Below are 14,252 nucleotides of genomic sequence, written 5' to 3'. Positions count from 1 at the left end.
ACATAGAAAAGGCCAACTCAATTTATTTGATTTTCACACAGGATCTCAATAGCTTCTAATATTAAAAAGAGACGATGGAAATGCCAAGACTGTCTCTGTAACGTCGGCCATCTCCACTCCTGTCTCAGCTCATCTACTGCTGAATTCCTCATTCATGCCTCTGTTACCTCCAGACCTGACTATTCCAGCACATTCCTGGCTGGTCACCGACATTCTGCTTTCTGTAAACTTGGTGTCTTCTAAATCTCTGCCGCCCGTGTTGTAACCTGGACCAAATCCCATTCACCCACCTCCCCTGGGCTCGCTGACTTACACCGGCTCCTGGTCCAGCAACACCTCGATTTTAAAATTTTCACCTTTGTTTCCAATCACTCCTTGGCCTTCCCCCCTCCTCTGTAATCTCCTCCAGCCCCGCAGCCCTCAGATATCTGTGCTCCTCTAATTCTGGCCTCTTGAGCATCCCTGATGTTAATCACTCCACCATTGGTGGCCGTGCCTTCAGTTGCTTAGGGCCCTAAACTCTGGAATTCCCTCCCTGCATCTCTCCGCCCCTTTACCTCACTTTCCTCCTTTAAAGATGCTCACTAAAACCAACCAAACTTTTAGTGATCTAACGCGATAGCTCCCTCTGTTGCTCAGTGACAGATTGTTTAATAATACACGTGAACTACCTTGGGATGTTTTAAAATGTTAGAGGTTAAATATAAGCTGTTTTTTTGTTAACCCAATGATGAATTCAACCATGTAACAGGAAGCAGCCCATCTTCACAAAACAGTTAGTCACCTCAGTGACTGAAAAATACCTTGTCCGATTTTCACCAGTCATTAACAAACCTTCATGTTGATGTGAATTGTACAAACATTAGCTGTGTCCCTGTCCACATGCCTGCAGGACATGAGGAGGAAAGCAGCTTTCAGAACACAAGAGATCCAATTAACTTTTGTACAGAGAGTGGCTGATGAAAATAAATTGATCAGAAAAAGCAGTAGGTTTTAATAAACCCGCTCCCTAGCTGTAAAAGTATTGGAGGGATGTATTTGAGAAATGCCATGCAATGTGAGAAGCAGCTTTGAGCAGCGTCTGTTTGCAGCAAATTTTAAACTTCTCACATTTTGACATACTCCTTTCTTAAAGCTCGTTTTATGACTGAATTTCTGAACTTTACTGAAGTCTGTAGTTTATTTTACTGCATTCGGCAAAGAATATTACCCGGGTTAAGAGTTCAATTGTAAGGACCAGATTACATAGATGAGTCTTGTATACTCTTTGAATATTGACTATTAAATGATGATCCAATTGGGGTGTTCAGATGATTACAAGAGTTAATGGATGTTATTTCCTCCGGTGGGAGAGCCCAGAACAAGGGGCATAATCTAAAAATTAGAGCTAAATACATCCCTCCAATACTTTTACAGCTAGGGAGCGGGTTTATTAAAACCTACTGCTTTTTCTGATCAATTTATTTTCATCAGCCACTCTCTGTGCAAAAGGTAATTGGATCTCTTGTGTTCTGAATGCTGTTTTCCTCCTCATGTCCTGCAGGCATGTGGGCAGGGACACAGCTAATGTTTGTACAATTCACTAAGCTAAAACTGTGTTCTGCTATCGGGAAGTTACAGCAATGGGATGTTTGCTTTCCATAGCTTCTCTGACTGTTACACTGCCTGCTAACATTTGGCAATAAACTGTCCTAATCTCTGTTGTGTGCTCTTTCCTTCTCTGCTCCCAATTGCTCCTTTTCACAATGAACTGACAGCAGTGTGTAATCAGATTCAAAACCCTGCACGGAGGCCAGGAATATAGCTGTAAATACATCTCGATAAGACTGCACAGCAAGTTTCCATTATAAATTGGCAGGAGTGCATACAGATATAAAATGTTGAATATATTAGCAGATCTCCTGCAGTATTGCTCACAGGAAGTCAAGGGATACAATGAGTTCAAGTATGATGGCGGAGGTGAGCGCTATGTCCAAGATTTTTAAAAACTTGAACTGCAGACTCCTCTGCGACCTTCCTTACAGTGAACCGTAGGAAGAGGAGGCAGCCATTCAGCCCCTTGAGCTGATCCCACCATTCAAGCAGAACACAGCTGATCTGTATATTAACTCCGCCTACCTGCTACGGTCCGTAGTCTTATCCAACAGAGCTCTATCGGTCTCAGTTTTGAAATGTTTAATTGATCCCCAGCCTCAACAGCTTTTCTGGTGAGGAAGAGTTGGCAGATTTTCACTACCCTCTGTGTGGGGATGTGTTTCCTGACAACATCCCTGGATCGCTTAGCTCTAATTTTTAGATTATGCCCCTTGTTCTGGGCTCTCCCACCAGAGGAAATAACATCCATTAACTCTTTTAATCATCTGAACACCCCAATTGGATCAGCATTTAATCATCAATATTCAAAGAGTATACGAGCCTCATCTATGTAATCCGGTCCTCACAATTGAACTCTTTTAGCCCTGGTAATATTCTGGTGATCCTGGGCTGCTTCCCCTCTAAGGCCAACCTATCCACCCTGAGATGTGGAGCTCAGAACTGAACCCAACACCCCAGATCAGGTCTGGTCAGCGCTTTACATAATAGTCATCTTGAGATAAAGGCCAACATTCCATTAGCCTTTCTAATTATCTTTTGTACACTAGCTTTTGCTAATTTCTGTAACTGATGCCCCAAATCTTTCTGCTCATGCACAGTTCCTGTCTCGCCATTTAGAAAGTACCCAGATCTATCTTTTGTGGACAGGAAGTGAGACTCCTGCTGCTAGATAATGGAGTCTTGAGCCTGCATTCCTTTCTTCCTTTAGGTTTGCTCTATCTCAGTGTTCTTGCTGTTTTAGATCACTTGGGTAGCTGCAGTTCCTTATCCTGTGCTGTTTGGAAGGAGCTAGCTCAACATGAGGAAACCGTGGAGGTGTTCACTCACTGGCGTCTCTTCCACTCCTCGGGATGGCCATTGCACGCCAAGGTACACTCCAGGCCGAGTTCCAATAACTCACACATTGCTGACATGCGACAAGCTTGGCCATCACCAGCCCTCCCACCAAGATGCTCCTCTTATATCTGTTCTTTTCCCCTCATTCAGTAAAGCACATAGTCCACCCAGATCTGTTGCAGCTTCTCCTCCAGTTCTCTATTCCTGCATTATTCCCCTGATTCTCTTGATGCTCTGACAGTCTCCCATTTGAACTCATCATGAGTTCCTCACCTCCGCATTGAGAGCCAAGTGTGACGTCACATACAGTAAGGTAGGCGAGTAGTTATGGAACTTGACCAGTAACCTAAAAGTTGAAAGTTCAAATCTCATCATAGCAAGCTGTGAAAGGACATTTTTAAGAATATGGTCATTTGTGAACTGATAACTGGAACAATGATCTTGATGGCAAAACAAAAATTTGTTTACCAACTCCCATCAGAAAAAGGAGCCTGAAGATTGCCTGGCCTAGTTTATTTCAGATTCTAGTTTCACACCAGACGTTGACCAGGGAGTTAAGTTAAAATTTTCATCATGTTCAAATCCCTCCATGTCAGGTAAAGGGGGTTGAAGCCAAGATCAACCATAATCTAAATAAATAACAAAACAGACTCAATAGGGTGAATGGTCTACTCTTGTTCCAATGTTCCTAAGCTTGTTAGACAAATTATCTCCACCAAATCTGATCACTAAAGTCAACATATTTCAAATTAAATTTATTCCATTCTAGGGCCTTGACATTGTAGTCCTATTTCTAACCTATACTGCCTTAGAGTATGACTCCTCTCTGGGAGAGTAGCATTAACCCAGTAAAGACACGTGAAGTGTGAAAACACCCAGTGGTACAATTAAGAGATGGGGTCCCATCAAATTGGTTTGCATCTTTGAGCTGTTGAAGACTAACTGCAGGATTTTCTGGCCCAGCCAGTATCTATCATCATCACGGAAGGGATGGGAAAATTTGGAGAGCGGGCAAAAGTCAACTATCCTAATTTTCCTGTCGGAAAATCCAGGCCAAAGAATTAAAGACTTGCATTTCTATAGTGCCTTTCACAACCTCAGGATGTCCCAAATCTCTTCACAACCAGTAACCTACTTTTGAAGTGCAGTCATAAAATCATAATATCATAAGAAATAGAAGCAGGAGTAGGTCATCCAACCCAACCAGCCTGCTTCACCATTCAACAGGATCATGGCTGATCTGATCGTGGCCACTTTCCTGCCTGTTCCAATAACCTTTAACGCCCTTGTTGATCAAAAATCTAACTCAACCATGAATATATTCAATGACCCAGCCTCCGCTGCTCCCTGGATTGAGAATTCCAAAGATCAACAATCCTCTGAGAGAAGTTTCTCCTCATCTCCACCTTAAATGGGAGACCCCTTATTTTTAAACTATGCCCCCATGAGTTGAAACATCCTCTCAGCTTCTACCCTGTCAAGTCCCCTCAGAATTGTACATTATATCCACTCTCTGGGTAAACACGTTTCTCCCCAATTTCCTGTTGGGTTTCTTAATGACTATCTTCTATTTAAAACCTTACGTTATATCTGCATTTCTCTCAATTTAGTGTACACATTCGTTGCTCACAATGCCTCTACATTGAAGAAGCCAAATCACTTTGGATAAGAAATGCAGCCAGCGCCCCTTACCTTGAATGCTGAGCATCTGACCCAGTTTGAGAGCAGCACCTCGCACCTTGCACAGAGTGTTCACAATCCTCTCAGCATTAGCTTCTGACAAGAAGGGACTGCTATCCAAAATCGCTTTCCCACCTGCTGAGGGACAGAATGAACACACCATTAAAACAAGATAGCCAATTCAAGGGCACACAGCTGAACACTCAGCCAGCCAGCTCAAACTCTAAACTCCTTACATCCACAAACCCACAGGGTGAACACACAAGGTCAATGGTGCGGGACACTGCCAGGGTTAGGAAGAAAACGCCTGGTGGACTGGGAAAAAATGCCATCGGACACCAGGCTTCGGTGTGACGAAGCTGGAGTTTCCAGGAGTAGCGGGGGAAGGCGCGAGGCGGGCAGCAGGTGGGGGGGGGGGGGGGGGGGGGGCCTGAACACAGAATGTGCAAGGTTACAGGGATAAGGCAGGGGAGTGGGACTAGGTGGAATGCTCTTTCAGAGAGCCAGACTCGATGGGCCGAATTGCCTCCTCCTGCATTGTCAGGATGCTGTGAACTGAAAGGAGTCTGTAAAACAGCCTTGCAGAAGCCGCCAGACACATTTGCAAAAGTCTGCTTTGTCCAGTAACTAAAATTGGAGAAAAGCCATTGGAATTCAACTGTCGAATGCGTGCTGTGGTAAAGCTTCTGGCTTGCTATTTAAATTGAAAATCTATTTTGGCCTGTTGCCTTAAAGGGGGTGTGTGGTTGGGAGTCAGATAAATTAGGAATTTGGGGATTTGTTATAATATTAAGTAACTGCAATCTTATGTATGTGCTTGAAATCTTTCCTTTTGTTAATAAAAGTTTTAATTTAGTTTTTAAAATCTCTAAAAGGTGTTAGTGGGCTCATTACTTAGGAATGAGGACGGCCCGTCCTCTTCGCTCTCCCTCCCTCCCGGCCCGTCCCCTTCGCTCTCCCTCCTTCCCGGCCCGTCCCCTTCGCTCTCCCTCCTTCCCGGCCCGTCCCCTTCGCTCTCCCTCCCTCCCGGCCCGTCCCCTTCGCTCTCCCTCCCTCCCGGCCCGTCCCCTTCGCTCTCCCTCCCTCCCGGCCCGTCCCCTTCGCTCTCCCTCCCTCCCGGCCCGTCCCCTTCGCTCTCCCTCCCTCCCGGCCCGTCCCCTTCGCTCTCCCTCCCTCCCGGCCCGTCCCCTTCGCTCTCCCTCCCTCCCGGCCCGTCCCCTTCGCTCTCCCTCCCTCCCGGCCCGTCCCCTTCGCTCTCCCTCCCTCCCGGCCCGTCCCCTTCGCTCTCCCTCCCTCCCTCCCGGCCCGTCCCCTTCGCTCTCCCTCCCTCCCTCCCGGCCCGTCCCCTTCGCTCTCCCTCCCTCCCTCCCGGCCCGTCCCCTTCGCTCTCCCTCCCTCCCTCCCGGCCCGTCCCCTTCGCTCTCCCTCCCTCCCTCCCGGCCCGTCCCCTTCGCTCTCCCTCCCTCCCTCCCGGCCCGTCCCCTTCGCTCTCCCTCCCTCCCTCCCGGCCCGTCCCCTTCGCTCTCCCTCCCTCCCTCCCGGCCCGTCCCCTTCGCTCTCCCTCCCTCCCTCCCGGCCCGTCCCCTTCGCTCTCCCTCCCTCCCGGCCCGTCCCCTTCGCTCTCCCTCCCTCCCGGCCCGTCCCCTTCGCTCTCCCTCCCTCCCGGCCCGTCCCCTTCGCTCTCCCTCCCTCCCGGCCCGTCCCCTTCGCTCTCCCTCCCTCCCGGCCCGTCCCCTTCGCTCTCCCTCCCTCCCGGCCCGTCCCCTTCGCTCTCCCTCCCTCCCGGCCCGTCCCCTTCGCTCTCCCTCCCTCCCGGCCCGTCCCCTTCGCTCTCCCTCCCTCCCGGCCCGTCCCCTTCGCTCTCCCTCCCTCCCGGCCCGTCCCCTTCGCTCTCCCTCCCTCCCGGCCCGTCCCCTTCGCTCTCCCTCCCTCCCGGCCCGTCCCCTTCGCTCTCCCTCCCTCCCGGCCTGTCCTCTTCGCTCTCCCTCCTTCACTCTCTCACTTCTTCTTCTACCCCTAAGGAGGGTACAGACAATTCCAAAAAATATCCTTGCAGAGAGAGAGGGAGATGGGAGAAGCACAGAAATTCCTCAATGGGTGAGGGTTTGAGCTATTGGTTACACCTAGAGTGGGCGTGAGAGCTATCTGGAGCCGGTATTTGTAATGTCCTCAGTGTGACAATTGCTGGCAATTTACCATTTCACTGACAACAGTTTGTTTTGAGCAGGCTGCCTGCACACTGAGAGCTATGGCTCATGTCCTCATCGCATGAGACAAATGGCTTGCCACATTTCTGGGTGTTTTTACGCCTGATACTTTCTCGAGTTAGTCTTAACCTGGCATTGCTGTCAGCAGGACTTAGTCTCCTGTAATCCAGCTTTATTAGTAGGGTATGCGCTTGTGAGGCCCAGGTTTGCAAGAGGTAACTTACTCCCTACAGCAAATACTGGAACTGGAGGGTGGACTGAATATAGCCAAGAGTTAGAGCAGTGGGAGCAAGGGAGAGAGTACTTTGCCCTAATGTAACTCAGAATGGCATCATTCGCATCAGGCAGGGTCTGGAAAGGGTGAGGGGTTAGAACGGGGGCTTTAGACATTAAACAGGAGTTCACTTGTCGTAGCGTCAGTCTCCTGCTGGCCGAGGCAAAACAAAAAAAACTTTAAACTGGGAGCTCTTAACCAACCAGAAATAATATATTGGTCTAAGGCAAGCTTTCCCACAGAAACATGATCTAGGCCCCTTTGAAGTTGTACAGAACAAAAGGGAATAGCCAACTGCATCTCTCATAATTACACCAGATCAACAAGCAACCACAGGAACCTGCACAGTCCGAGTGAGCGTCAGTGGACTGACAACCTGAAACAGTCGGGAGGTTTTGGTGATTGAATGCGGTGGCTCTGGTCAATGACCATAAGACCATAAGATGCAGGAGTAGAAGTAGGCCATTCGGCCCATCGAGTCTGCTCTGCCATTCAATGAGATCATGGCTGATCTGAAAATCCTCAACTCCACTTTCCTGCCTTTTCCCCATAACCCTCGATTCCCTTACTGATTAAAAATCTGCCTATCTCAGCCTTGAATATACTTAATGACCCAACCTCTACAGCCCTCTGCAGTAAAGAATTCCACAGATTCACTACCCTCAGAGAAGAAATTCCTCCTCATCTGTTTTACATGGGTGGCCCCTTACTCTGAGATTATGCCCTCTGGTCCTAGACTCTCCCACAAGGGGAAAGCTAGGTTACAGCTGGACAGTCTGCAGAAACATGTGCTCTGTATCTACCCAGTCACCTGTGCCTCCCCCTCCCCACTATCAGCCTGAACTATGAACTAGCGCCTTCTATTGTCAAGTATTCTGTGTGGCCGCTGGATGTAAATCCTCCATAGGGGCAATCACAGAATCAGAGTGCAAAAAAGGCCCTTCAGCCCATCAAGTCTGCACCGACATGTGAGAAACACCTGACCTACCTACCTAATCCCATTTACCAGCACTTGGCCCATAGCCTTGAATGTTATGACGTGCCAAGTGCTCATCCAGGTATTTTTTAAAGGATGTGAGGCAACCCACCTCCACCACCCTCCCAGGCAGCGCATTCCAGACCGTCATCACACTCTGGGTAAAAAAGCTTTTCCTCACATCCTCCCCCCCAAAAAAACCTTCTGCCCCTCACCTTGAACTTACACCCCCTTGTGACTGACCCTTCAACTAAGGGGAACAGCTGCTCCCTATCCACCCTGTCCATCCCCTCATAATCTTGTACACCTCGATCAGGTCGCCCCTCAGTCTTCTCTGCTCCAACAAAAACAACAAGTCTATCTAACCTCTCTTCATAACTTAAATGTTTCATCCCAGGCAACATCCTGGTGAATCTCCTCTGCACCCCCTCCAGTACAATCACGTCCTTCCTATAATATGGTGACCAGAACCGCACACAGTACTCCAGCTGTGGCCTCACCAAGGTTCTATACAGCTCCAACATGATCTCCCTACTTTTGTAATCTATGCCTTGATTGATAAAGGCAAGTGTCTCATATGCCTTTTTCACCACCCCACTAACATGCCCCTCCACCTTCAGAGATCTATGGACACACACGCCTTTGTTTCTTAGAACTTTCTAGTGACATGCCATTCATTGAATACTTCCTTGTCAAATTACTCCTTCCAAAGAGTATCACCTCACACTTTTCAGGGTTAAATTCCATCTGCCACTTATCTGCCCCATTTGACCATTATAGGAAGGGTGCCAAATTTGGCAATGCAGAATGTCAATTCAAATCTTCACCCAGACAACCAGCTCTCCTTCAACAAACAACTAAAACTTACTGCATTTACACCATTAAATTAAAAGTAAAACTAAACTTTGTGAAGAAAACCAAACTTCAATTCATCAGCTATACAAGAAGGGGCAGGAGAGACAGTGACGGCAGCAGTGACAATAACCACAGGCAGAGACATGAGATCCTGGCATTACTTCCAATGCAGCAGGGAAGACTAAAAGGTTAAGAGTTTTTTATAAAACTGTGAAGGGTTTTGACGAGGAGCAACTGTCTTCTCTGACTGGGGAAAGGAGTCGTCATTCATTTCAAATCGTGTCAATGGGAGATTTATCTCTGCACTGAGGGTGGATCATCGCAACTTTGAAAGGATGAGAAGTTTTTAAAGCAAGATATAGGGCAGGGGGACAAATGTATCACTCCACAGGCACGACTGGTTGAATGGCTTCTATAAAAAAAGACTAAGAATGAGAAAGCTGAGTAATTTCTGGGGCATGGAGGGTGGGACAGGTTGGAAATCCAGTCTCTGCGTCACTCAAAGCCGGGCTTTAATGCCTCCCAACACTGTACAAGGAGAGAGACAACAGCTGCAACTGAAATCCCTGAAAAGACCAGACATGACTGTGGGAAATCCAATACGTTTACTTTGCCAATTCCCAAAAGGCAGATACGAGACTTAACCCCGGGAACAAAGGGTTAGTTTTAAGTATGGGCACACACAGGGAGCTGTGTAGCCTGAAGAGATCAGCAGAGGGAGAGAAACGAAGGGGTTAAACTGTCCTTTATCCCTCTGCTGTGCTCATTTACCCAACAATTGCATTTCAAGAAGTACTTCAGTGGCTGCAAAGTGCTTTCGGGCATCCCAAGGTCACGAAAGGTGTTGTAGAAATACCTTAACAAAAACAAAAACAGAAATTCCTGGAAATATCTGTTTCGATTTTTGTTTTGGATTTCCAGCATCCGCAGTTCTTTGCTTTGATCTTGTAGAAATACATGTTTGTTCCCAACTTATTTACTCCCTCAAAAGACATTCTGAAATATTTGTCCTCTCACTGTTTCTAAAAAAAAAACACGCCAGGATTTAAATGGCGAAGGCTGTAACGAAGGTCTCGTCCAAGTAACAAAACAACTGCAGCCGACATTCTGGCAGTCGGTACAAGTCAGAACAGCTTTTTCCGGGCGAGATTCCCCTTGTCCTCTTGGCAATCGACCAAGGAGATTACAGCAAAGTGACCTTGGAGATAGACCAAGCAACCTTCCTTTCTAAGCTGTGACACTTGTGGCTGACAATAGTTCTTCCATCCCACCCAAGCTCCCCCACTAGGCTGTTTACACTGACGGTGTTTTCTCTATCCTCAGTCTCCTGCACTGCTCATGTTCTGCTCGTGTTCAGCAAGTTATTCCGATGAAGTTGATCAGAGATCAAAAACACGCCAGGCACATTGGGATTGCCCAACTCAGATCCCTGCGAGCTTGGAAACAACCCCCTCATAGAATCAGGGGACCATTCAGCCCATCATGCCTCTGCCAGTTCTCTTTAACCCTTGAGCAATCAGATTTCTCCTCTCCCACTGTTCTGAGTACATTTCCCAGCCCTCTTTGGGCCCTGCTGCGTGGAGTGGACTGGCTGCTTGCTCGTGGGATCGTCACACCAAATGACTGTGCAGAACTGCACCCTGCAGCAGACCTCACCGTACCGTGGGGCCTGCCCTCCCTCCCCTGACCCCAGCCTGTACCGTGGGGCCTGCCCTCCCTCCCCTGACCCCAGCCTGTACCGTGGGGCCTGTGCTCACTCCCTCCCCACTCCCCTGGCCCCATCCTGTACCGTGTGGCCTGTGCTCACTCCCTCCCTCCCCTGACCCCAGCCTGTACCGTGGGGCCTGCCCTCCCTCCCCTGACCCCAGCCTGTACCGTGGGGCCTGTGCTCACTCCCTCCCTCCTTCCCCTGAGCCCAGCCTGTACCGTGTGGCCTGTGCTCACTCCCTCCCTCCTTCCCCTGAGCCCAGCCTGTACCGTGGGGCCTGTGCTCACTCCCTCCCTCCCGAGCCCAGCCTGTACTGTGTGGCCTGTGCTCACTCCCTCCCTCCCCTGACCCCAGCCTGTACTGTGTGGCCTGCCCTCCGAATGAATAGTAGCCACTCAGAGCACTAGGCAGAATTCCGCCCTGTAAAAGAGGTTTAAATGAGAGCAGGTAGAATTTGCAAGAAATATTAAAAACAAACTAGGAGTACAGCAGCCAAAAACCTGAGGGACAATAACAAGTGTAAATACAGCTCACAGAGAGCCACCACAATCAACATTGATTACAGAGCCAACCTTCAGAAAGGGAGGACTGTGCCAATTTAGGGAAGGTTACTGAAGGTTGATCACAGCATGCGTCTCCATTAACACTGGATTGTCAATCTCTCAGTTTCAGCTTTTTCAAACATTTAGAATATAGGCGCCAATCCCCAAAGGCAGCTTACAATATTTGTTCAGTGCTCGTTCAACACTGACAAGGAAGGCAAGGGACGCTGTCCACAACACAGACGCCAGAAAAGTGTACAATGGAGAGCAGATGGTAAGCCTATGAAGGAGCCAAGGCGAGTAGACAGAGCTGAGGTCATTTCAGCCGTGATCTAATTGAATGGACGAAGAGGCTCAAGGGGGCTGAATGGCCTCCTCCTGAGCCTAATGAGAGGAAAGTGGGTGGGTGGGGGAAGGTAGTTCAGGGAGCAGCGATATATAAATAAGGCTCGTGGGGAGGCAGGAAACTCTGAGGGAGGCAATGAGGAATCAGCGGAGAGAGAGGTCTGATTAAATTTGTGAAAAGAGAGGGAAAATGGTTCTGTTTGGAGGGGGCTTGTGGGATAGTGGTTGGAATTGTCCTGATTCTGTGAATGATGCAAAAGGAGGGGCTCTGCCCCATTCAGGGACAAGCAATGGCTGCCATCCTCCACTCTCGTGTGTGGTTAGGAGAGAATAATTGACACAATGTCCTGGTTTGAGATGGGGTTAATGTGAGAAGCCTGCCTCTCCCTCTCGCTCTCCCACTTATAATGTGGGTAGAGAAAGCAGCAGCAAATCTCCGAGCCACACAGCCCAGGAAAGGGCCCACACTGGCTCAGTGTTACCTCAGTCAGAGTGAGTGAAGCCCCCTCCCCCGCCGCATCGCCGGATTACAGTCAGGAAAAAAAAACTCACCAGGGTTCGTGCTCCTGATTGCTGCGCATCAGACCCACCTTCTGGAAAACAAACACGCCAGGCAAGGCAGGATTGGGCCTGGCTGTGATGCCCCACACAGTCAAATATCATGCCACAGGCAATTACTCTGCCTCCATTCTTAGTTTCAGCGCATCCAAAACTCCGCTGCCTGTGACCTTTCTCACACCAAGTCCTGTTTACCCATCACCCATCAGACTTACATTTTTTCCTGGTTAGGCAATGCCTCAACTTTAAAATTCTCATCCTTGTTTATGAATCCCTCCATGGCCTTGCACCTCCCTATCTTTGGAATCTCCTCCAGCCCCACAACTCTCAGAGATATATGCACTCCTCTAATTCTGGCCTCTCAAGTGTCCCGAGTTATAATCGCTCTATCATTGGTAGCTATGCCTTCAGTTGCCTACGCCCCAAGCTCTAGAATTCCCTCCTAAACCTGACTCTCTACCACACTCTCCTCCTTTAAGACATTCCTTAAAACCTGCCGCTTTGAGCAAGGTTTTGATCTCTCTGCCCAAATTCTCCTCTGATTTGACAACCCTTTTTTTTGGTGAAGGAATGCTAGGGGATCTGTTAGTACCTTAAAGAGTTGGACTTAGTAAACCTCATAATGATTCAGTCTCAGGGGCTAATCGCCATGCGCAGAACCATGACCCCAGTCAAAATCCAAACCCTTCTGTGGGCGGGCAGAGTGAAGAGATAAAATCAGGGTGATTTTTCTTTATTTTTTCTCCATCTACATCACCTTGGGTCCAAAGAAATCAAACGTTGATAACATCCGACTAAGTTATTCATTCTTCGAGTGAGTCAAGCCTGTTATCAGCAGGACTGAGGCCAATTCGTCAACATTGCAACCTGCTGTCAGCTATTTGCAAATCAAACAGCTGGTATCAGGAGGCCAGTTCCCACATAGCACACCGACTGAGGAGATCCAAAGGCAGAAGGCTCTGTATTCAGCCTTCCTTCATTCCCCACTGCACCGCCAAAATCAAACCCTCTCTCCTTTCCTCTGCTGAAGGCAATGGGGTAGGGGAAGGGGCAGCTACAGTACTTTTAAAAGAAAAATCTGAGATTTCAGGATATAAACTAGGCCTTGGACACTAGCACAAAGCAAGGCACGGGCTTCCTCGAATACACCCAGTACTCTGTTGTGGCACTGAATTTGCCAGTGACTGATGTCAGGCTAACTGGCCTGTAGTTCCCACTTTTCTCTCTCCCTTTTTTCTTGAGTAGCGGTTTTAGATTTGTTATCTTCCAAACCACTCCCAGGATCTGGGGAATTTTGTAAAATCATAACCAGTGCAGCTACTATCTCTGTGGCCTCTCTTTGAGAAACTGAGGACGTAAGCCATCAGGTACAGGGGATTTGTCAACTTATAGTCCCATTAGTTTTTTTCAATACTCCTTCTTTACTAATAATATCAATTATTTCACTCTGACGAGACCTTCAGTTCCCCACTATTTCTGGTGTGCTTTTTGTATGATCTACTGGGAAGACAGATACAAAATATTTGTTTAATATCTTTGTCATTTCCTTATTCCCCATGATATTTCTCCTGTCTCAGTCTCGAAGGGTTTACTTTAGCTGATCTCTTTCCTTCTTACATACTTGTAAAAGCTCTTACAATCATTTTTGAAAATATTCTTGGCTAGTTTACTCACATTTTTTCTCTCTCAGGCATCCGTTACTGGATTTTTTTTTAAAAACTCTCCCGAACCTTAGACTTATTCTCAACATCATAAGCCTCTTCTATTAATCTAATATCCTTAATCTCATTAGTTAGCCATAAATGGATCACTTTTCACTTCGAGTTTTCATTTCTCAATGTAATGTATAGTTTTTGAGAATTATGAAATATTTCTTTAAATGCTCACTATAGCTTATCAAGCGAAGGAACTATAACTAACAGCAGGGATGTGCCCTGGAGCACTAGATTAAACTATGCCTGTCTGACATGAGGCCCAATCCCAGAGGCTCTAGATTGAAGGCGAAAATAAACTGGGTTGTCCATCACTCACTGGCACTCCAGCTCCAACTTAAACAACGTTAGGTATGGTTGCTGTTCTCTCCACATATGCACATAAACACCATTTGACACTATCAATCGACACCGAGTCACCTTCAGAAGGTGCAGTACAATCAGATACTGCTGTTCAAATTTAG

The 14,252-nt window shown here is 47.8% G+C and overlaps 1 protein-coding gene across 3 annotated transcripts in view; it reads right to left on the bottom strand.

The window, feature by feature from the left end:
* The window catches only part of coq8aa (coenzyme Q8A, genome duplicate a), a 70,965-nt gene that overhangs the window by 21,399 nt on the left and 35,314 nt on the right, over nucleotides 1–14,252 (bottom strand). For 2 of the 3 annotated variants that reach the window (XM_078542736.1, XM_078542737.1), the window contains exon 6: nucleotides 4,624–4,749. In XM_078542736.1, coding sequence (XP_078398862.1) covers nucleotides 4,624–4,749 — 126 coding nt within the window. The remainder of the gene's footprint in view (nucleotides 1–4,623; nucleotides 4,750–14,252) is intronic. The other variant, XM_078542738.1, reaches the window with a different exon arrangement.

This window comes from Cetorhinus maximus, chromosome 5, assembly GCF_964194155.1.
Source record: "Cetorhinus maximus chromosome 5, sCetMax3.hap1.1, whole genome shotgun sequence".
Classification (NCBI taxonomy): Eukaryota; Metazoa; Chordata; class Chondrichthyes; order Lamniformes; family Cetorhinidae; genus Cetorhinus; species Cetorhinus maximus.
This window is presented reverse-complemented; position numbering and strand designations above follow the sequence as displayed.